Genomic DNA, 25,322 nt, shown 5'->3' with positions numbered 1-25,322 from the left:
TGCGTGACAGACGGCGAGCGGGCGGGGGTCACACTGGCGGCATTCAAGGGCACACTGGCAGCATTTGATGGGCACACTGGCAGCATTTGATGGGCACAGTGGCAGCGTTTGATGGGCACACTGGCAGCATTTGATGGGCACAGTGGCAGCGTTTAATGGGCACATTGGCAGCGTTTGATTTTTTTTTTCAAAACATTTTTGCGCCCCCCCAAAAAATTTTGAGCCCAGCCACCACTGATTTCCAGGACTGAAAGCTGTCAACATTGATAGAAACAGAAAAAGGAGGAATAAAATAACTGTAATTGTGAAAATATATATATAATCAGCGCAATAAACAATGTGATTGTGAAAATAAAATAATCAATGTAATTAGCCTACTAATAGGCTTGATGTGATTGCTGCCCACACCACTAATGCCCCGTACACACGATCGGATTTTCCGATGGAAAATGTGTGAGAGGACCTTGTTATCGGAAATTCCGACCATGTGTGGGCTCCATCACACATTTTCCATCGGATTTTCCGACACACAAAGTTTGAGAGCAGGCTATAAAATTTTCTGACAACAAAATCCGTTGTCGGAAATTTCAATCGTGTGTATACAAATCCGACGGACAAAGTGCCACGCATGCTCAGAATAAATAAAGAGATGAAAGCTGTTGGCCACTGCCCTGTTTATAGTCCCGACGTACGTGTTTTACGTCACCGCGTTTAGAACGATCGGATTTTCCGACAACTTTGTGTGGCCGTGTGTATGCAAGACAAGTTTGAGCCAACATCCGTCGGAAAAAATCGTAGGATTTTGTTGTCGGAATGTCCAAACAAAGTCTGATCGTGTGTACGGGGCATTAGAGTGTATCCACATGTGACTCTCAATTGGTGTGATAGCCTTTTCTACCTACATCACTTATACACTTAATGATACATAAAATAAGTGATTAAAACCTTTTGTCTATATAAGAATCAACCAATGTGGTTGTAGCTATTACGGATAGAATTAATAATGAATGATAACTGTGCAAAAAGAATAACAATCAAATTTATTTATACAAAAAAGAAACGTTAGAATAATCAGATATTACCAAATATAATGGATATTACAAATACAGTGTTGCCAGTGGACAAAGATAATTAATACAAAAAGGATATATTGTTACAATGAACATATAAATGCTATCAGTGTATTAAGGCAAATCCTAGGACAGAAAAAGTTAGAAAAAAGAAAAGAGAAATAAGATAATACGGATACGTTACACAGACAGATCTTACGTGACCATGCTTGTGGAGACCATGAGGATAAGAGAGGGTGCATCAATGGGAGCTTTGATTTTTATGTTCCCTCTCTACCCATCCCCACCAATTACACAAATGGACTACTTTCATTGGTTCAGAGTTGCATCAAATTCTGATTGGCTGTACCTGAAGCCTAGTTGGCCATCAAGCTTCTCACATAAGCATTAGACTCTCTTCGGTGCCTCTCTGTCTACAATGTTTCTGGTTGTTGGGTAAGCAACCCTCTTTGATCCGAGCATAACCAGTTCCTCTGATATGGCTATCGCTATAAACAATCGGGTAACTTAGTTATCACATCATCTTCCTGTAAAAACACACACACACACACACACATATATATATATATATATATATATATATATATATATATATATATATATATATATATACATATACATCAAATGGGGCAAGGTCATTTAATTAGAAAGTCCTCACAATGGTTCCCTTGAAGCCCCTTGATATAAATATGAAGCTCAATATTTCCACATCATAGGTAGTAAACAAAATATATCAGGCATTCCAGCGAGAGTCTGAAGTCACCGGATATCAATGAACTGAAAGTTGTACTACGGTGGAATTTTGACAATATTTGGACTTGATTTATGAGTTTTTGGTTGCACTACACTATATATTTTGTTTAATAAAATACCCGTCACCGATTATTATTACCATGAAGGAGAACTGACTCTGTAATACAAATCATAATAGAGAAATTATATAAAAAATATATTCAAATCTGCAACATTTCCAGGGACAAACCTCCAAATCCCGGGACTGTCCCTGGAATCCAGACACACCTGGCAGTTTATGAATGACATTTATTATATTTAATTAGTTTACCATTTCCACCACCATACATAGTACAGCTGTCATATGGAAGCAATCAGATGGCTGCACAACAATCACTTCCACACACCCATAAAGTGCGGTCCATCTGGGTGTGCTCCCGCCCATGTCCTGGGCTCATCGGTGGACCTGTGACCGGCATGGTGGGGCCATCAAGTAGGGGGAATGGAGATCAGCAAATGTCCATTCTCTGATCTCCACTTCCGGCTAATGACCCTGAAGTGATGTATAAAATGTCACTTCTGGGTATTGCTGGCACTTTCACCAGCCAGTATGGCTGGGGACTGCGTTCTGTGCTCCATTAGCTTCAATATGGAACAGGTGGGACATCAGGGGTCTTTTATACCCCTGATGTCTTATTAACCACTTCAGCCCTGGAAGGATTTACCCCCTTCCTGACCAGGCCATTTTTTTGCGATACGGCACTGCGTCCCTTTAGTTGACAATTGAGGCGTTCGTGTGACGTTGTACCCAAACAAAATTGATGTTCTTTTTTTCCCCACAAATAGAGCTTTCTATTGGTGGTATTCACCTCTGCATTTTTTTATTTTTTGCGCTATAAACAAAAGAAGAATGACAATTTTGAAAAAAAAACAATATTTTTTTTACTTTTTGCTATTCCATTTTTTTTTTATATTTCTCCATCAGTTTAGGCCGATATATATCTTCTACATATTTTTGGTAAAAAAATAATAAAAAATCTTAACAAGCGTATATTGATTGGTTTGCGCAAAAGTTATCACATCTACAAAATAGGGGATAGGTTTATGGCAAATATTTATCTTTTTACTAGTAATGGCGGTGATCTGCGATTTTTAGCGGGACTGTGACATTGTTGCAGACAGATCGGACACTTTTGACACTATTTTGGGACCATTGACATTTATACAAGGATGGGGAGCTATAAAAATGCACTGATTACTGTATAAATGTCACTGGCAGGGAAGGGGTTAACACTAGGGGGCGATCAAGGGGTTAAATGTGTTACCTGGGAGGTGTTTCTTACTGTGGGGGGATGGGACTGACTGGGGGAGGAGAGAGATCGCTGTTCCTAAGCATTAGGAACTCAAGATCTGTCTCCTCACCCCTGACAGGACATGGATCTGTGTGTTTACACACACAATTCCCCGTTCTGGCTTTGTCAGGTGCGATTGTGGGTGCCCGGCGGACATCGCGGCCGCCGGGCACGTGCATTGTCTCCTTAGTGATGCAGCGGGCATGCGCTCCCTGTACCCCTTAAATCACCCACCGTACAGCATCGGTAATTCCCTCATAATCGCATTGCAAAGTATGACGGCGGGCGGGCGGCAAGTGGTTAAGGAGAACCAGTTACCCAAAAAAGCATCACATTGTCTCCATGTGATGAAAAAAAAGTTTAGTAAAACAGAAATGTAAAAATATTACTATAACGCCCAACATTTTGAGATGGGAATGAGGGACACCTACTAGCATATGTATGTAGGCATAGGACACGCCCCCTGCCACACCCCATTAAAGGAGAAATAACCAAAAAAAGTTAATGAAATCCTCAAGGGATTTTTTTTAACCACTATTCTTCCTTTATATTGGCTTTTAACATTTACAAATGTAGCAATTTTGAAATTGAATGAAAGGTTTAGCACTGGGAAACACTTTTTGATAGATAAATAGTACATTTTATATACATCTATATAGATCAGACCAAAATGAGGGCCAAATTAGGAGTAATGAGGGACAGAGGGACTCCAAATCAGGGACAGTTGGGATCGATGATATTACACCTTAATTGCACCTAAAGTCACCCCTACCCCAACATTTTTGAGTGCCCCCCCAATACATGTATGAATGTAAATACATGTTTCAGGGACACCTACACACAAGGCCATTGCTTGCACTACACATTACATATCACCACACACACCGGAGTGAGATAAGAAATTCTCCGCTCATTACTCAGTTATCTCTAAACTGATGACCTGTAGAGACTTGTAAAATGTCGTCTATGAAAATATAGTGCACCAAAGTTTGTTGTAATTTCAGGGGCACACACAATTTTACCATTTGCCGACCAGCTCACACCGATATACGTCGGTAAAGTGGCACGGGTGCACAAAACTATGTACCCATATGTTGCTGCGGCTAGCGGGCGCGTGTGCATTTTTATAGCACCGATCGCTGTATAAATGTCAATGGTCCCAAAATAGCGTCAAAAGTGTCCGATCTGTCTGCCGCAGTGCCGCAGTCCTGATAAAAATCGCAGATCACCAACATTACTAATAAAAAAATAAGATTTATAATAAAAATGTTCTCACATCTCCCACCTCCCCCCACATATCTTTATACAACCTTTATATACACCTAACCCAGCATGGAGGGGCTCAGTGAAGGTGGTGGTGAAGGTGTGGAGATGTCGGATCGGGTCACACAGATCATAAAAGGAGATCCGTCCGACCTCATAATCCAGATATATCCTGACTCTGTTACTGAAGAGATTGGTGGGTAAGAGGATCTCATTACTGTCATGTCTCACCCGATACTGATTATAATACCTGCCCAATCCCCAGGACTTCTTATTCCTTCCAATCAATGACTCCCCCACTGTCCTCTCTATACTGGGGTAACACATACCGACTATCCATCCATCTGACCCCCCGACATCTACTTCCCAGTAATGTCTCCCTGAGGAGAAACTCTGACTGCTCATCACCTGAGGATATAACTGAAATCTCTCTGGTGTTTTTGGGTGATTCTGTTCTATATATGACCCAGATACAGTTTTCCTGTCTTCTGATATCTGTAGATAATTATGAGCTGTGTTTCCATCCAGTAATATGTCTGCAGCTCCCTGTATATAGAAGTATACATTTACCTCTGTTATTATATCAGATAAACCTTTGTGTAAGACCCCCGCCACATCCAGACCCCCTCCATCATGGAGGAGTTCCTCATGTCTTTCTCTGTCCTCATTATCTCCATCCTCAGTATCACACAAGTCACCTGTGTCTGATTCCTGTAAGACAGTCAGTGGATCCGTCATGTTACACAGCTCCTCGATGTGACGCATCTTCCTGGACAGCTCCTCCTTCTTTATTTCCAGATCCCGGATAGAGATGGAGATCCGCTCTGCCCTCCCGGAGATGTCCCTCAGGACTCTTTTCTCCAGGTCTTCCAGACGTCTCCTGAGATTAGACATGTGCAATTTGTTTAGTTCCGAATTTGTTTTTTAACGAATTTTGACAAATTCATTAATTTCGAAATTTACAAATTTACGAATTTCGAATTTCAAAAAATTAGGAAATTCGGAATTTGGAAATTCAAAATTTCAGAAATTGGAAAATTCCAAATTTCAGAAATTCGAAATTGTGGAAATTCCAAAATTTGAATTCAGAAATTCGAAATTTTAGAAATTCGGAAGTTCGAAAATTCGAAATTCAGAAGTTCGAAAATTCGAAATTCAGAACTTCGAAAATTCGAAATTCGAAGGTTCGAACATTCGGAAGTTCGAAAATTTGAAATTTGAAATTTCAGAAATTCAAAATTTCGAAATTTCAAAAATTCTAAATTTCAGAAATTCAAAATTTCAGAAATTCTAAATTTCGGAAATTCGACATTTCAGAAATTCGAGATTTCGGAAATTCAAAAATTCAAATTCGGAAATTAAAAATTTCAGAACTTTTAAATTTCAGAAATTTGAAATATCAGAAATTTGAAATTTTGGAAAATCGGAAGTTCGGAAATATGAAATTTTGGAAATTCGAAATTCCAGAAATTTGAAATTTCGAAAATTAAAAAATTTGGAAATTTGAAAATCCAAAAAAAGAATGAAAATCTGAAAATTTGAAAACCTGAAAATCTGAAATAATAACTAATAATAAATATTAAATTATAGGTATTGGAATTTCCTTTCACATTTGGTTGTTAGTGAATGTAACGAGTATGAATTTATCCAAAGTTACGAATTATCTGAAATAATGAATGCCGCATCTAAACAAATGGAACAAATTAATAATAAATAATAATAATAAAAAGGTTATATATTTTATTACCCTGTTTCTCCGAAAATAAGACCTAGCGTGATTGTCCATGATAGGGCTTATTTGGGGGGTAGGGCTTATATTGCAGCCACCACCGACAATCATGCTAGGTCTTATTTTAGGGGAAACAGGGTATTTTGAATTTTACTGATTTTCTTTCTTTTTTTCAAATTTTTTAATTTTCAGATTTTTGGAAATTAAGAATTTTCAGTATTCAAAAATTCGGGCAATTCGGAAATTTGAAAAATTGGAAATTCGAAAATTCTAAATTAAAAAATTCAAAATTCGGAAATTTGAAAATGAGAACATCTGAAAATTGTAAAATCTGAAAACTTGAAAATCCGAATTTTTGGATTTCCGAATTCTGAATTTTCGAATTTACGAATTTACGAAAAAAGCAAAAAAAACTCATGAAAAGAAAATCAAACAAACACATTTTTTGTCAGTGCACATGTTTACCTGAGATCTGTAAACAGGGCAGTGACTCTCTCGGTGTCACCAGCTGCTTCTTCTTCTACTTTCCTCCTGTGTTCCTGCAGACTCTGGACTCTTTCCTCTGTCTCCTCTCTCTTTGTCAGAAGTTTCTGCAGAACATTCCTCAGAGTTTCCTTCTTCTTCTCAGAAGCCTCATCCAGTGACTTCATCTTATGTCCTGTATGTTCTCCAATCACACAAAACTTACAGACACAGGTCTCATCCTCAGTGCAGTAATACTCCAGGATCTTCTTATGGATGGAACATTTCCTGCTCTCCATGGACAAGGTAGGGTCACATAAGATGTGTTCTGGGGACTTTTTGTGTACTCTCAGGTGTTTATCACACAGAGAAACCTCACAGTGTAGACAGGATCTAACAGCAGGTACAGGAGAGTCCACACAGTGAGTACAGAAGACCCTGGACTCATCCTGATCTGGCTGAGCAGACAGGAAAGTCTCTGCTATGTTACGTAGTTTCATGTTCTTCTGCAGTGCAAGACGATCCAGAAACTTCTCTCTACATTCAGGACAGGAATATCCTCCAGACCCCTCCTGGGTATCCAGCACACGATCAATACAGACCCGGCAGAATTTGTGACCACATTTCAGGGTTACAGGATCGGTATAAATGTTCAGACAGACGGAACATTCCAGCTCAGCTCTCAGATCACCAGAGGCCATCGCTGACAGCAGAAGAGAAAGTAAACTGAAAGTCTCTGAACTCAGTTACAACTCATCTGCACAGGGCGAGGCTGAGCTCGGCTCTCTGTTGACTTAGAAACCTTTCTACGTCAGATTAGGACATGCCCCATGATTGTGTACATTTACACTTATAAAAATCTATTTAACCACTTGAGGGCCAGCATGACATACTTTTCTTCTAGCATTTGTATCCACAGGTCACGTCAGGGTGCAGCACCTAGGGGTAGGGCACATTTTTGTTATACACCCAGAGCTGAAGAGAAGACTGTGGAGTCTAATCAAGTCTTCATCATCCTCCTCTGTCTTCCAGGAACAGAATAGCTTGAAGTCACCAGTAAGCTGCTAAAGCTCCCTGTTCTTCCTCCTCATCCACAGATACTCCAGTCATTGCCCCACCAATTGGCATGGAGAAGTCAGCTGAGCTATTTCACCACAGTGTCTGTCACTTTCTGTATGAGGATGCAGAGCAATTAATGAACGACAAGGTTGGGGAGGAGAGCAGTGGGAGCATGGAGGGAGGTGAAATAAGGCAGGATCAACCAAGTGGCACCAATGTTCCTGAAGCTGAGACCTACTGCCACGTTGGCTCCAGTTCTGAGTAACGGGGAAGTGATAATAAGGTCTAAGCAAGTGCAACGCAGAAAAATGTTAAGTTACTAGTTTTGTTTTGTTATTCGTTTTTGGAATTTGTTTAGTTTTGTTTAATTATATTAATCTTCAAACGAATTCCAAATTTTTGGAAGGATTAAAATTAAAATTGGTTGAAAATTTATCGACCGATCTAAATTCTGTGTAAAGCATAGATGTTTGTTAAGTAGCGGGCCGGCAAGCTGGCCACGGCGTCCTTTACAACCATAACTCATCTGCTGCCAGCTGGACACTGACTGCAGAATATAAGCAAACAATTGCCGGCATTAAAAAAAAATCTGTAAAAAAAACCTTTGGGTTTGGTATGGATCTTGAGGGTAACTCAACACTAAAATTTAAAAAAAAACAGCGTGGGGTTCCCCCAAAATCAAAACATGAACCTTATCTGAGCATGCAGCCTGGAAGGTCAGGAAAGGGGGGAGGGACAAGCGAGCACCCCCCCGAACTATACCTGGCCACATGTCTTCAACATTTATGCTTTGATGTAGATTAGGGACAACAGTCTTTTTAAAGTCCTTTATTTAAAAAAAAAAAAAAAACAATGTCCCCGGAATGTACAGTATCTCACAAAAGTGAATAGACCCCTCACATTTTTGTAAATATATTATTCAATCTTTTTGTGACAGACTCACCCAGGACAGAGGCTTTTGGAGGGGACTGAATGTCAGCCTCTTGCCTACAGATTATGGGCCTTGGCATTTGGGGTACCCTTGAGGTGTTGTTACTTTGGCTTCAGGTCCTTGTCCCCCAGGACACACAGGCTCTGGGGACCCTGTATTTGCCATATTAGCAATAGTGACTGATTCATACTGTTGGGACACATACTGTGAGGAGATGCTAATATCATCAACTCCAACCACATGTCTTGTTGTCTGCTATAATGTGTTTATTGTAAATAAGTCTAGTTTGGCTTACCACAGGTTCTAAGCGTATTCAACTCATTGTTGTTTGTATTGTTAATTGTAATTAGCTCGTGCTATTGTGTTTATACTACTGTGTGAAGCTCGGTGACCACAAGTCTGTGTCCAAAAGGTAATATGAGCAGGAGGGGGGAACCTCCTCTAATGGTATATAAAGACTTGTAATTTTGGTTCTAATAAAACAGTCCATGTTAGCAGTGAAACAAGTCACGTCTTGTTTTGTGCTTATGAGCGGTTGGAATATGTGATATCTGTATCCAGACTGGGAGGAAGTGGTATACTGACGGAAACACTCAAGCGAAGTGTGGGACGTTCCGTGACACTTTTCATGTGACAACACTGAAGAAATGACACTTTGCTACAATGTAAAGTAGTGAGTGAGTGTACAGCTTGTATAACAGTGTAAATTTACTGTCCCCTCAAAATAACTCTACACACATCCATTAATGTCTACACCGCTGGCAACAAAAGTGAGTACACCCCTAAGTAAAAATGTCCAAATTGGGCCCAAATTGTCAATATTTTGTGTGGCCACCATTCTTTTCTAGCACTGCCTTAACCCTCTTGGGCATGGAGTTCACCAGAGCTTCACAGGTTGCCACTGGAGTACTCTTCCACTCATGACGACATCACGGAGCTGGTAGATGTTAAAGACCTTGCGCTCCTCCACCTTCCATTTGAGGATGCCCCACAGATGCTCAATATGTTTTAGGTCTGTAGACATGCTTGGCCAGTCCATCACCTTTACCCTCAGCTTCTTTAGCAAGGCAGTGGTCGTCTTGGAGGTGTGTTTGGGGTCATCATCATTTTGGAATACTGCCCTGCGGCCCAGTCTCCGAAGGGAGGGGATTATGCTCTGCTTCAGTATATCACAGTACATGTTGGCATTCATGGTTACCTCAATGAACTGTAGCTCCCCAGTGCCGGCAGCACTCATGCAGCCCCAGACCATTACACTCCCACCACCATGCTTGACTGTAGGCAAGACACACTTGTCTTTGTTCTCCTCACCTGGTTTCCGCCACACACGCTTGACACCATCTGAACCAAATAAGTTTATCTTGGTCTCATTAGACCACAGGACATGGTTCCAGTAAACCATGTCCTTAGTCTGCTTGTCTTCAGCAAACTATTTGTGGGCTTTTTTGTGCATCATCTTTAGAAAAGGCTTCCTTCTGGGACGACAGCCATGCAGACCAATTTGATGCAGTGTGTGGCGTATGGTCTGAGCACTGACAGGCTGACCCCCCACCCCTTCAACCTCTGCAGAAATGCTGGCAGCACTCATACGTCTATTTCCCAAAGACAACCTCTGGATATGATGCTGAGCATGTGCACTCAACTTCTTTGATTGACCATGGCGAGGCCTTTTCTGAGTGGAACCTGTCCTGTTAAACCGCTGTATGGTCTTGGCAACCGTGCTGCAACTCAGGGTCTTAGCAATCTTCTTATAGCCTAGGCCATGTTTATGTAGAGCAACAATTCTTTTTTTCAGATCCTCAGAGAATTTTTTGCCATGAGGTTCCATGTTGAACTTCCAGTGACCAGTATGAGAGAGTGAGAGCAATAACACCAAATTTAACACACCTGCTCCCCATTCACACCTGAGACCTTGTAACACTAACATGTCACCTCACACCGGGAAGGGAAAATGGCTAATGGGCCCAATTTGGACATTTTCACTTAGGAGTGTACTCACTTTTGTTGCCAGCGGTTTAGACATGAATGGCTGTGTGTTAAGTTATTTTGAAGGGAGAGCAAATTTACACTGTTATACAAGCTGTACACTCACTACTTTACATCGTAGCAAAGTGTCATTTCTTCAGTGTTGTCATATGAAAAGATATAATAGAATATTTACAAAAATGTGAGGAGTGTACTCACTTTTGTGAGATACTGTAAATCCAGAGTCAATCACAATGAATGCTGCCGTCCAAAAAAAACAAACAGGTCCGCACATGTCAGTTGCCTCCCGGTGTCTGACATGTCGGGTTTTCACCAATGATAAATAAATGATGACTAGGGATGAGCCGAACACGCCCCTGTTCGGTTTGCACCAGAACATGCGAACAGGCAAAAAAATTGTGCGAACACCGTTAAAGCCTATGGGACTCGAACATGAATAATCAAAAGTGCTAATTTTAAAGGCTTATATGCAAGTTATTGTCATAAAAAGTGTTTGGGGACCCGGGTCCTGCCCTGGGGGACATGTATCAATGCAAAAAAAAGTTTTAAAAATGTCAGTTTTTTTGGGAGCAGTGACTTTAATAATGCTTAAAGTGAAACAATAAAAGTGTAATATTCCTTTAAATTTCGTACATGGGGGTATCTATAGTATGCCTGTAAAGGGACGCATGAATCCTGTGTTTAGAACAGTCTGACAGCAAAATTACATTTCTAAAGGAATAAAAGTTATTTAAAACTACTCGCGGCTATAATGAATTGTCAGTCTGGCAATACACATAAAAGTTAATTGATAAAAACAGCATAGGATTCCCCCACAGGGGAACCTTGAACCACAATTAAGAAAAAAAAATGCGTGGGGGTCCCCCGAAATTCCATACCAGGCCCTTCAGGTCTGGTATGGATATTAAGGGGAACCCGCGCCTAAATATAAAAAAAATGGCGTGGGGGTCCCCCTCAAAATCCATACCAGACCCTTCAGGTCTGGTATGGATTTTAAGGTGAACCCCGTGGCAAAATAAAAAAAACTGGCGTGGGGTCCCCCTAAAAATCCATACCAGGCCCTTATCCGAGCACGCAGGAAAAGAGGGAGGATGAGAGAGCGCCCCCCCCCTCCTAAACCATACCAGGCCACATGCCCTCAACTTTGGGAGGGTGCTTTGAACTAGCCCCCCAAAGCACCTTGTCCCATGGTGATGGGGACAAGGGCCGCATCTCCACAACCCTTGCCCGGTGGTTGTGGGGGTCTGCAGGCGGGGGGCTTATCAGAATCTGGAAGCCCCTTTAACAAGGGGACCCCCAGATTCCGCCCCCCATGTGAAATGGTAATGGGGAACAAAAGTACCCCTACCATTTCACAAAAAAAGTGTAAAAAATGTTAAAAATGACAAGAGACAGTTTTTGACAATTCCTTTATTTAAAGTCTTCTTCTTTCCATCTTCTTCAGGTCTTCTTCCTTCTTCCTTCCTTCTCCCTTCAGTTTCTTCCTCCATCTTATTCTTCCTCTGGTTCTTCCTCCGATACTCTGCTTTTTTGCTCCGGCATCTTCCTCCGCGGCCTCTTTTTCCCCGCTTCGTTTTTGGGCCGTTACGTAAACGGGTGACCCTGCCCCCTCTGACGTCATGGAGAAAGCCATAGGGAAGTCCCCGTAAGAGGGGGTGGGGTCACCGGGTTGCCCCGCCCTCCATTATATAAAAAGTGTCAGAAGAAGAGAAGCTTCACACAGTGGGAGCCTCCCATGAATGCGGAGCGGCCCAAGAACGAAACGGGGAAGAAGACGCCGCACAGGAAGATGCCGGATGAGAACACCAGAGCAAGAAGCAGAGGATAGGAGGAGGAAGCAGAGGAAGAAGAAGATGGAGGAAGAAACCAAAGGAAGAAGGAAGGAAGAAGAAAGAAGACCTGAAGAAAATGGAAAGAAGAAGACTTTAAATAAAAGAATTGTCAAAAACTGTCTCTTGTCATTTTTAACATTTTTGACACTTTTTTTGTGAAATGGTAGGGGTACTTTTGTACGCCATTACCATTTCATACGGGGGGGCGGGATCTGGGGGTCCCCTTGTTAAGGGTGGCTTCCAGATTCTGATAAGCCCTCTGACCTACCGCAGACCCCCACAACCACCAGCCAAGGGTTGTGGGGATGAGGCCCTTGTCCTCATCAACATGGGGACAAGGTGCTTTGGGGGGCTACCTCAAAGCACCCTCCCAATGTTGAGGGCATGTGGACTGGTACGGTTCAGGAGGGGGGTGCTCTCTCGTCCCCCTCTTTTCCTGCGGCCTGCCAGGTTGCGTGCTCGGATAAGGGTCTGGTATGGATTTTTGGGGGGACCCCACGCCATTTTTTAAAAAAATTTGGTGCGGGGTTCCCCTTAAAATCCATACCAGACCTGAAGGTGCTAATTTTAAAGGCTTATATACAAGTTATTGTCATAAAAAGTGTTTGGGGACTCGGGTCCTGCCTCAGGGGACATGTATCAATGCAAAAAAAGTTTTAAAAACGGCCATTTTTTTGGGACCAGTGTTTTTAATAATGCTTAAAATGAATCAATAAAAGTGTTATATTCCGAGGGGGCGTGGCCTGACACCGGAGCAGGATGGCATCATAGAGGAAGAACTCCGCCATCCAGAGTTCCAGATAACCCTTTAACCAGCGGGAGAACCTCAGCAAAACACAAGGAAGATGGCTGGCAGAAGCTAATCTGCCACCCGGTCCCAGCTGGAGCCGTCCACCCAGCTCAGTAAGAATATTCTGGCGATGTTCCGCACACAGCATGCTAACTCACAGGCCGCATCTCAAGCCGCGGGCCCGAGTATGAGTCACGCTGCTGCCCATAGGCATGTGCAGGGGGTGTGCTAGGTGTGCCTGGGCACACCCTATTCACGACATACATTACTGATCTCCCCTACTGCCGGGGCTTCTCCCTATGGTGGCTCCCTGCCCCGCAGTGTTGGTGGCTTCCCTTCTCTCCTCCCCAGCTACTGCAGGGGATGTTTCAGGATGGAGAGTGGGGAAAGGGGCTAGTAAATATGTCATTTACTGGCCCCTTCCTTTTTTAAATGAACACAGTGAACACACTCATTAACTGCGTTCATTCATAACTGAAGCATAGTACACTTCAGTTCAGTTTGTGTCTTCAGTTTGTGAATGAAGAGGAAGCCGCTCAGCACAGAGCACTTCCCATTCATTCACTGTCCTGTGCAGGTGAGGCTGCAGAGAAAGGCATGTGTGTTTAAGCTTTGGGGTGCACACCCTAATGCAATAGGCTGCACACACCTATGCTGCTGCCACAGACCGCTCAGAACCCCTTTCTCCAGGTATGGGCACTTCATACACCTCACCCCTCCTGTGTTTGGCCGATCTCCAGCAGGTGGCCTCAGACATTAAATACACCCTATTTGCAGTGATCTCGGACTTAAAATCTGACATACGGGCAGTAGCAGTCAGGTTGGAGCATGTGGAAATGGCCGCCATGACACATGGGGTGGCCATCCAACAAGTGCAACGTGCCTCCACAGTACAAGCCCAGCACCTTATAGACATGCATAGACATATGGAGGACTTAGATAACAGGGGTTGCAGATGCTACCTGCATATCAGAGGGATGCCAGAGACAGTGGAAGGCCCCCAGTGGCAAGCTGCAGTCTGGGCAATCTTTAACACACTTCTAGGCAGACCGCCTGATGCCCCAGTTGAGATGGAGAGGTGTCACAGGGCGCTTAGACCTAGAGGTGGAGACATGGATCCACCAAGGTGTATGTTGCTTAGTTAATTTCATCCAGAAGGAGGAAATACTGAGACTAGCCCGCAATCATGCTAATATGGAACATGAAGGAGTGCGCATCCAGATCTTTCAAGACCTTTCCTCCATCACCCTTCAACACAGGAGAGACTTGCGCCCTCTCCTTCAGGTCCTACGTGAAAGCTGCATCCCATACCATTGGAAGTTTCCCTTTAGCCTCCAAGCTACCTCTGGAAACCGCATGGCATCGCTGAGAACACCAGCAGACCTCCAGCAATTTTGTGGCACCCTCAACATTCCATCAATAAGTGTTCCTGACTGGTATGGCACATTCCTACAGCCTGATCCCTGGATTCCTACCCAGCAAGATGACACCCCCAGGGCACAAAGAAGCAGACAAAGACGTCGCAGAAATGTTGCTGCCACCCTGCTGAGAAAGCGTGGAGACATGGAAACAGACGAGAGCCCACGTTTCTTGCCATCTTCTGTTCGTCACAGGACCGAACAGCCTTAACACAGAGCTTGGTGTGGTAAGCTGGTCCCTTGACTTTTATGCATTGACCACCATTTCTTTATAGACACTGTTTGGTACCATTGGCCACTTGAGTTCCTTTTAACACTGGTACACGAGTAAAACCCCTCGCTGAATTTACTGATACCGGGCGGACATACCTGAGACTAACTCTGCCCTACCCCGTGATTCCAGGGGCCATTTTGCTGAAACCGAAGTATAACATCACAGGGCTAGGGAGCACACTAACAGATCAGAGACTCTAGCTATCAGTATTGGCAGTAGGTACCTATACCACATGACCCTGTATCAATAAGAAAGCAAAGTAAGCTTATACTTCTCAAGCCCTCACGTTTCACAGGCTGCATGACTGGCATATTAGCTACGTCTTCTGGAAACTGACCTATGAAGAGCCACAAATCCATAAATAACAGGGAGAGAGCTATCCTCCCAAAAATTCTATCAAAGGTATCTGCTCAACACAGGACAGAAGCGGAGTCTACATGGGACTATAGTTCTGCTCCCCACCCTAGCCACCATGTACAGTACTAACACCACTGAACCTCAAGGCAAACCATGAGCCCCTTAGGAGCTAACAGTCATTTTAGTAATAGATTCCTAACACGTAGGGGGTCTCCCCCCCTTTTTTTTTCTCTCCAGCTGCTCTGTTGTACCAGGACAGAACAAGCCCCTCGGCGAACCTTAAAAAGTCGAGTACTACTTTTATTTTCATGGTCATATGGACACTGCATCACAGCAATGGTGGCTCACTCTTGTACTTACAGAAGTTATAATCAAAAGGGGCTTAGCGTGCTGACAAACATTACAATTATAGATCTTGTAAAGACCCTGGCGCCATACCTCTTGGACCCCCATGTGGCGACCTCTTGGATATTGCTAGGAGGGGTCAGGGGAACCCAGGAGGTATATATGTTAAACTTCTCTTGTTGGTAATAGAATCCAAGTTGCATATATGTGTCAACAGGTGTGATAGCTTTACTCGTGCAGTGGCTTCCAGGTTAGATGAGAAGCAAGACGCTGAGGTAAAAGAGCGAAGAACTTGGATATGTTCATGTTATATTTACATTCAGGTTAAAAAAAGTTCTATATGTTTGTCTATTTCAATATTTAGTAGTTATCCTCTGTTGCCACTTTCCATATTTGGGTGTAGATTAGAAACCTGAACTCGGGTGTGAGAAGAAGAGCAGGGGGCCCCTGTCTCTCGAATCCTCACTCTAGTGTGGGGAGCCGAGAAACGGGGAGCCAGGTTAACAGGTGTAATATGCACAGAAGGGGTCATGCCCACTATTCTGGGTGACCCTGCATTCAGTTAAGGGTATGAGATTTTTCTTGTTTATATGGATAGATATGAATCTGTTGGTGGGGGGTGTGCCGATGGGACCCATATACCTAGAGTATGGGTGGGTCAGATTTGTACACCCCTCCCCCCTTTCATGCGCTGAGGATTATCCCTTAAATGTTTTTATCTAATGTCTGGAAATACTGGATGGTAGAGTGTGTATGACAGTTTTGGACTTCACACTCACTCCAAGGAGGTAGGTTTCCTCTTTGAAAACCCCGGTATAGAACTGCTAATATCTAATTTTCACGAATCATTCCTGTCTAGGTAGTATAGCAGGTCTATGACTACCTCCGGTATCTTTTTTCATAAACCCCATAGTGGGTGTACTCACATTTAAAGAGGAACAACCCATACTCAAATCAATAGGCTTGAGAATTATCCCCCTAGATTGGGACATCTCTATTGCTCCTGTCCCAATCTTCCTTCCACTCTTACCTATCCCTTTCCTTCCCGTCTCCCCCCACTCTTCTTTCTCTTCTCTTTCAACCCCTCCCTCCTCTGGTTCTCCCCCTTGTCTCCCCCTCCTTCCCCACAGACCTTACCCATCTACAAATCAGGGGCGCACTGGGACACGCCACCCCAGCCACTGAATATGCCTCCATAGATGCAGGTTTCAGCTCCTCTATGCCTCAAAGTATACTCCTTGAATGCAAAGGGACTCAATATCCCGGAAAAGCATAGCAGCCTGCCAGCTAAAGCACACAGGCAGAAAGCCCAAATTATATTTGTACAAGAAACTCACTTTAAAACAAGCTCCATACCCCGTTTATCCAACTATCTCTTCCCAGTGGTATACCACACAACCTGTGCTGAATCCAAGACAAAGGGGGTAGCGATACTGACTGCAAAGTTGTTCGCATTTTGCTTAACCAACCAGCTGGTTGACCCAGAGGGCAGGTTTATTTTCCTGAAGGGTTACTGGAAAGACAAGCCGGTGACCCTGGTGAATATTTACTGCCCGAACTCGAAACAAGTAGCTTTCTTGAGAGAGACTCTATTGAAACTAATTTCCTTTAAGATGGGCCTCCTTATTCTGGGAGGGGACCTCAACATGGCCCTCAACCCGCTCCTAGATACATCCACGGGCACTTCATCAATCTCATTCTCTTTTCTGAGACAAGCAAAGCTCCAATTAGCTTCGCTCACACTCCATGATACCTGGCGTACCTTGAATCCTCGAGGGAAGGACTTCACATTTTACTCGTCCCCACATAGCCACTATCCAAGCCTAAAATACATGTTCATTCTTCAAAAAGACCTGGCCTACCTTCACGAGGCGACAATAAAAAACATGGTGCTCTCTGACCACCACCCAATCACCATGACCCTACGATTCCCCCAGAGAGAGACGTTCATCAAGATCTGGATGCTGGACCCATCCCTTCTTACAGATCTTGGTGATTTAACTACCATTAAACAGGCTATTAGTGATTATTTCCACCACAATGGCACACCAGATGTACCCCATGACTCCGTGGGAAGCTCATAAATGTATGGTGAGAGGACATTTGATAGCCATAGCAGCTAAGAAAAAGAAGCAACATCAGACCCTGATCCGGGAAATGACAACTAAAATTTCTAAACTGGAAGCGCAACATAAATGTTCACTGGCTGTCAAAGTTGCAACCAAACTGGGGAAAGCATGGGCTCTCTCGCTAGAGGAATTGTTCAAAAGGGCATGAAAGAAACAGCTGCTATCGCAGAAATTTTTTTATGAACATAGCAATAAACCCGGGAGACTCCTAGCTAGATTTACGCAAAATTGCACCCTCGCCCATATTGTCAATTCAGGGGTGACACTCTAAGAAGAAAAGATAGCACGCCAGTTCCACGCTTATTACAGCCAACTATATGATGTTCAGTTGAATGAATATAATCCAGCCTCAGCTAATACAAGACCTAACTTAATAAGAGACTTCCTTCACAAGTACAGCCCTAGTCTACTAACGGCCGATGATTGGCAGGCTCTTGAAGCCCCCCTCTCATCAGAAGAATGGGAAGAAGCCTTAAAGGCCACGAAACCGGGTAAAAGTCCAGGGCCTGACAGCTTCACAGCACAATATTACAAGAGCTTTGCAGACATCCTAGGTCCGGGCTTCCTTAAGGCATTCAATTCTCTATCAGGTACTCAGGGCTCTCCCAGTAGCTTGTTAGAGTCATACATCTCGGTGATACCAAAAAAGAATAAAGACCCAGCCAATGTGGCGAATTACTGACCGATCTCGCAACTAAATGTAGATGTGAAACTCTTTTCCAAAATTTTAGCAACCCGGCTGTCTTATCATGTACCTGCCTGGGTGGGTCTCGACCAAGTTGGTTTTGTCCCTGGCAGAGAAGCCAGGGACAATACCATCAGAACTCTAAACTTACACCATTGGCAAAGGGTTCTTTCTATCCATGGATGCTGAGAGGGCCTTCGACTGTGTGGCCTGGGACTATATGGATGCAGTCCTTCAAGCACTAGGACTGGGGAGCTGTATTCGGGGACTTATTAGAGCATTATACGCTAACCCAAGTGCTAGAGTCAATGGGCACTTATCGGAGGCCTTCTCCATCCATAATGGAACCAGACAGGGCTGCCCCCTTTTTCCCTTACAATACATTCTCCCTTTGGAACCCCTTTTACATTGTATACGTGAGAACCCGAATATAAAAGGTATCGAAGTCCATGGGCCCGAATATAAAATTGCAGCTTTCGGGGACAAAGTTCTGCTTTTTCTCTCATCCCCGCTGACGTCCTTACCAAACCTGATGCAGGTCCTAGAACAATTCCATCTTATCTTATCTCAATTCCATCTTATCTCAAATTTGAAAATTAATTTTTCAAAATCATTTGGTTGAATATCACTCTACCCCCTAAACTAGTGCAACAATGCCAGGTGAACTTTGCTTTTACTTGGAAGAAAGACGCCATTACCTACTTGGGTATTCAATTACCCAACAGGCTAATGGACTTATATGACAAAAACTTTATGTCAGAACTGAAAAATTTACAAGGCCTTCATAGGTGGAATGCGCCCACCCTTTCCTGGTTTGGATGAGCATCCATCCTAAAAATGACAGTACTCCCCTGCATTTTGTATAAAATGCAGTCTATTCCAATCTGTCTGCCACCCTCCTTTTTTGCGGCTTATAAAAAATGTGTAGGACCTTCCTATGGGGATCCAAGGGGGCGCAAATTAAGTGGGTGAAACTGATGTTGCCAAAATCTGGAGGTGGTATTGGCCTCCCTAACTTACAGAGATACTACTGGGCCACCCAGTTAGCTTGGATAGTGGATTGGAAGATCCATACCCGATGTAAGGGATGGGTACTCCTGGAACATTTAATTGCAGGAGTCGAACTCCGTTCATTTCCGTGGTTCTCCAAAAAACATATACCATCTGACATCCATTTTCACACTCTCATTGGTGGAACCCTGCAGGCCTTTGATAGGGCCTGTAAGGCCCATGCGATCTCTGCTAAAGAATATGCCATGACACCTATTAAGGGAAACCCGGACTTTGTTCCAGGGTTAGCCAAGACATACTTGTCCGCGGAATGGCTCTATGCAGAGATGCAAGCCAAACATTTCTTTTCTAGGGGCAGGTTCCTTCGTCAGAAAGAGCTGGCAGCCCTATCACTGACCAAATCCTTCCCCTTCTGGACATACCTACCTACAACTTAGATGCCCTGTACACACGGTCGGACTTTGTTCGGACATTCCGACAACAAAATCCTAGGATTTTTTCCGACGGATGTTGGCTCAAACTTGTTTTGCCTAAACACGGTCGCACAAAGTTGTCGGAATTTCCGATCGACAACCACGCGGTCACGTACACCACGTATGATGAGACTAGAAAAGGCCGGTTCAGAACCAAGCGCGGCACCCTTTGGGCTCCTTTTGCTAATCTCGTGTTAGTAAAAGTTTGGTGAGAGACGATTCGCGCTTTTTCAGACTCGTGGCTTTCAGATCGTTTTCTGCCGTTCAGTTTGTGCTTGTGGGTTTGTATTTGCTCTTCAGTGCATGCAGTCAGTTCGTATCGGAGTTTTCTGTGCGATCTTGTCCGCTCGTTGCTGTTTTTCAGGTCGCTCTTCACAGGCCTTGCTGTTCTTCAGTGCGTTCTGTTACTTCGTTCTGAGCAGCCGACCGTTTTCTAGCCATGTTTCGTATGCGTACTCCTCGTACAGTTCGTGCTGTGCGGGGGCTTGGTGTTGGGGTCCTGACCTTGACACAAGTCCAGTCCATGAACAGGATGGGGAGGAGTTCATGGACCAAGAATTGGTTGCTTCAGCGTGACCAGTTCTCTCATATGCCTTTGCTCCGTGAGATCTGTGAGAATAATCCTGGTGATTTCAGGAATTTTCTCAGGATGACGGACCCCGTATTTCACCGTTTGTTGGCTTTGCCGACTCCTTATATTAGCAGGCAGGATACCTGCATGAGGCAAGCCATCACTCCGGAGCAGAGGTTGGTCGCTACCTTGCGGTATTTGGCCACAGGGAGAAGCCTGCAGGACCTCAAGTTCTCGACAGGCATCTCCCCCCAGGCTCTTCTTTGTGGACATTTACTGCTTGTGTTTGTTTTAGCTGACCCTGACAGAAATGTGTGGAGTCCAGAAAATGTCGTGATTGTGTAACCTTATACAAAGCACTGTTGGCTGTTATTTACTAAATGCAAAGACACTTTTCACTACAAGTGCACTTGCAACTGCACTGAAACTGCACTTGTAGTGCAAAGTGGATTTGCCCTTAGGAAATTACCCCCATTTTCTCATAAAACAACAATTACATCACCCCAAAAGTGTTGTAGTGTTGAGACAATAATCCACACATTCTTGATGAACAATCTTTTTAATACCTGCACAATCACATGTGCATTTACCAAAGGTTTTTCTGACAAACCAACATGTTTGTTGTATAAAAATTTTTGTGGTGTCATTATCCAAAATCAAAATGTGCATTTTATATAAAACAGGCATGTGTAAAACCCACAAGAAAGACACAAATCTTGATCTTACAAAGTTCACATTTGGTAGAACTGGAAGGCAATATCAGACATGAGTATTTAGGAACTGTGTTTGATATTGCGTTCAGATGGGGGGAAATCACCCATGGAAAAGCCAAATTTGGAAGATGCACACAAATTTCCCAATGTCAACATGTGCTATCTGCCATCGTGGGGGATCAAGGGACGTGTTTTGGGGGAGAAAGCCCTTCCTCACCGCTACTTTATTATTGAGGAAGGGGTTGCACCCCCAAAACGCGTCCATTGATCTCCCGTGATGGCAGATAGCACATGTTGACACACTGTGTGCATCCTCCAAATTTGGCTTTGGGAAAAATCACAAAAACATTTCGCACATTGTAGCAGACAAAAGAAGAAAGTGATTTTGAGGGGCTTTAAACTCGCCCCAAAACATCAATGATGTTTTTATATTTTGGAATAACATCATTGATGTTTTGCTTGATGTTTTCCAATTGTAAATTACACCCCATGATCTCCCCGATCAGGATCTGGGCACTTTCGGATGTGAAAGGATCTTCATCCACAACCTCACGATCACCTAAAAAGAGAGGAACCCCAAAATAAATTAGGTCTAAAAAAAATGCCGCCATCCATCTCTTATCTGAGCCTGTGGTTGCAGACACTCACCTGTTGTGGTGACTAGTTCCACCACGTCTTCTTCCTCCTGCTCAGCTTGTGTTGGGTGAATTTCCCCTTCTTCCAGAGGGGGGGGGGCTCTGGTCTCCTCGGATGAGGGGTGTCCTCCGAGTCTTTTCTCCCCTATGTAAAACAAAAATGGTATAATTAGCACACAGATATTTGATGGCAGAACTATAAAGATGAAACATTGCTTGGAAGTGGGGTACAATTGTCTATTTTAGCAGAGTTCCAAGATGTAGCTTTTTTAGTGTCCTTTGTCAACCTGCAATACTTTACCTGTTTTGTACAAGCTTCACAGATGGAGACCCCCCTATAGTATACACTGGAGCACCTGTGTGGGGCCCCCTAATAAAAATGGTGTTCTGGGGTCCCACACTAGTGCTCCAGTGTCCAGATGTGAAAACAGCTGCTCAGTGTCCTCTCCTTACACACAATCTAGTTTGCATTTCATTCTAGTAACAAACCCATCTACACAACCCAATTCTTTGAAGACAAGTATAGGGCCTCAAAATGGTGGCCAAATGCATATGGGCTAAACAATGGTATTTTATAGTCCGAAAAAAAAATGTGTGATCCGAACGAATAATGTGCCCATGAACATGAAAGTTGCCATTTTAAACTGTACAACACTTCCTAAAAGCACATGGAGCAGCACGAACGTAATAAACACAAGAACAATAGGAACACAGCACAACTACTTACTTTTTTGCAGCACTCTCCGGATCTTTCTGTACTGCTCATGTTCTCATAATTTCAGGTCCGACCACCGCTTCCTGAGCTGATCTTTCGATCGTCGTACCCCGAATTTCCGGTGCAGACTCCTGACCACTTTCGCCATGATCTTGGCCTTTCGGACATTGTGGTTGGGGTAAGGCCCATACTTTCCATCATAGTCGGCCTTCTTCAGGATGTCCACCATCTCCAACATCTCCCCAAAGGACATATTTGAGTCCTTTAATTTCCTTCTGGATCGGGACGTTTCAGGCTCCGGCCTTTCCTCCTCCTCCTCGTTGCTGTAATTAGCACGATCCTGCTGTCTATCCGCCATGTGCTCTTCCTCCACTGCGCCGAACAAAAAGGGGCGGGGAATAGAATAGAAAGAACGTCAGGGGCCGGCGGAGTTATACGCATGCGCAGTGTGTATAAATCGTAACGCGCGCGTCTTATGTACGATCTGTGAGCGGAGGAAGGAGCATCGGAGACGCCGATCGTGCTAACGAAGGTAGGATCTAAACTTGGGCCTATACTGCTTCGAAATTGAAGCCTATATTGTAACAAGATTAGGGGAGTTTGGCCTGACATTAGGGTTTGTCTTGTGTTGTGTCTTGCAGAGAAAATGGATGGGTTCAACGACCACAATTTCCTGCCCCTGTTTATTGACAAGTACAGAGAGCTGCCCTGTCTGTGGCAAGTGAGACACCCCCACTATAACCACAAACAGAAGAGGCAGGCAGCGCTGGAGAAACTGCTGGAGTTGGTGAAGCCGGTGGTCCCCACAGCAACCATCCCTTATTTAAAAGCTAAAATTGGTGGCCTGAGGAGCACTTATCTTAGGGAGCGCAAGAAGGTCACAGATTCCCAGAGGTCCGGAGCTGCAGCAGATGACATTTATGTCCCCAGGCTGTGGTACTATGAGAGACTGCGATTTCTGTCAGACCACACTGAAGTCAGGGAATCCCTCTCTACTCTTCCTTCCACGCTTCCTTCCACACCAGCTGAGGCTTCTGATGTCCAACCTGGGCCTTCCAGCCAGTAAGAAGTGGAGGAGCCCAGCTGGAGTCAGGTATAGCATTCTTCTACAGATTTCTGGGCAAGAAATAAATGATGTTTACTAGATGTTATTATTGATCACTAATTGCTGCTTGAAAGTGTTTTACATATCAATACACAGTAGTGGGCACCCAAAATTGGGACAAGAATGCAAAATGCTGGGCTCAGAAGGATAGTCTGTTATATTTGTTAACATTGAATTTGCAGCAGTCAGGAGGTGAAAATTATGTGTGATTGATGAAAACAATACTAAAACTATGTCCCTTTTTCATACACAGGAAGACCTCAGCCAGGAGGAGGTTGTGGAATGTGGCAGTCAGGAGGAGGCGGGGATTAGTGGCAGCCAGGAGGAGGCGGGGCTAAGTGTCAGCCAAGAGAAGCCAGGGACAAGTCGCAGCCTGACTGAGTCTCAGGTCCCTCCCCTCCGCCTGCCATATAAAAGGGCCAGGAAGGCCACTCCCAGTCCTGTGCAGGATTCAGTGTACAGGCTGATCCAGGAGGCTTCGGCGTCCCTCAGAGCCTTCCCCAGTCCTGAAGAGGCCTTTGCCTGCATGGCTGCCACCAAATTGCAGGGCATGCAGGAGGGCCAACGCAAGATTTCTGAGGACCTGATTTATAAAGTCCTTCGTAAGGGGTTGAGTGGGGAACTGACACCCAAGACGGATGTCATTGAGATGGACCATCCTCCTCCTCCTCCTCCTCCTCCTCCTGCTGCCACAACTCCACCACCACAGCCAAAGGCTGGAAGGAAGCGTGGAAGGAAGACCAAAGAGTGATTGCCCTGGGTTCAGTCTGGTCTGACAGAAGATGCAGTCTCTCGTATGACCACAGCCTGGGGACACAGATGTTATCTGCTGCTTTCCGGATCTCTGGGACTTCTGGACCAGACTGCCCTCCCTTAGATATGGACTCCTCAGGCCACAAATTTTGCTTTTAAATAATTGATGTCTGCCCTGGGAGTCCAAGGCTTCGCCCACTTCTGCAGTTTCTCCAGCGTTGCCTCCCTCTTTGTTTATAGTTGTGACCCCTTAATAAAATATTTTTAGGTAAATTCTACTCTCCTGTGTGTGTTTTCATCCAAAAAGGACAGTTTGTTGGTGAGTATTCAGGTAGATTTCTAAAGTACAATGTGAAATTAACAAGGGACAACAACACCAAATAATCTCCTACAGATTAAATAGAACAACATATCAATGGTGTTGTGGGAACTTGTCACAAAAAACACACAAACATTTTCGGGAGTACAAATCAAAATCACCAAAAAAAAAAAAAATAAAAAGAGAAACACAAAAAAAGATTCTACAGTAAAGTAAAAAAAATATGTTGTCAGATGTGAGAAATCAAAATATATTGAGGGAATCCCGATAAATAGTAACGAAAAAAGTTTGTGAGAAGTGTGTGTGAATATGAGCATCAAAACGACTTAATTCTTGTCACATTATAAAGAAGAAGAGAGTGCGCTGTATTAAACCATTTTGAACATTGCAGCGTGACGAAAGTGCTTTATCCATTACGAACGCAAAGTTTACCAGAACGAGCTGTCCCGTGTCGGAATTTCTTCTGAGCATGCGTGGCACTTTGTGCGTCGGAACAGGCCACACACGGTCGGAATTGACGCGATCGGATTTTGTTGTCGGAAAATTTTATCTCCTGCTGTCCAACTTTGTGTGTCGGAAAATCCGATGGAAAATGTCCGATGGCGCCCACACA

General features: G+C 43.9%; 1 protein-coding gene across 1 annotated transcript; it reads right to left on the bottom strand.

Annotated features, from left to right (window-relative positions):
* Positions 1-1,021: 1,021 nt before the first annotated feature.
* On the bottom strand, positions 1,022-7,386 carry LOC141133789 (E3 ubiquitin/ISG15 ligase TRIM25-like). Its single transcript, XM_073623345.1, has 2 exons — positions 6,612-7,386; positions 1,022-5,297 (listed from the first exon to the last, which is right to left on the bottom strand). Exons 1-2 carry the CDS (start codon positions 7,307-7,309, stop codon positions 4,427-4,429), a joined length of 1,569 nt encoding a protein of 522 aa, XP_073479446.1. The 5' UTR covers positions 7,310-7,386; the 3' UTR covers positions 1,022-4,426.
* Positions 7,387-25,322: the final 17,936 nt, after the last annotated feature.

This window comes from Aquarana catesbeiana, linkage group LG03 (genome assembly GCF_042186555.1).
Source record: "Aquarana catesbeiana isolate 2022-GZ linkage group LG03, ASM4218655v1, whole genome shotgun sequence".
Lineage (NCBI taxonomy): Eukaryota > Metazoa > Chordata > Amphibia > Anura > Ranidae > Aquarana > Aquarana catesbeiana.
The sequence above is the reverse complement of the archived record's forward strand: the minus strand, read 5'-3'. Positions and strand labels throughout refer to the sequence as shown.

Excerpts from the sequence above, each read along its gene's own strand:
- LOC141133789 (XM_073623345.1), bottom strand. The coding sequence starts at position 7,309 with ATGGCCTCTGGTGATCTGAGAGCTGAGCTGGAATGTTCCGTCTGTCTG. Across the intron at positions 5,298-6,611 it reads GCCCTGTTTACAGATCTCAG|GAGACGTCTGGAAGACCTGG; the intron begins GTAAACATGTGC and ends GTCTAATCTCAG.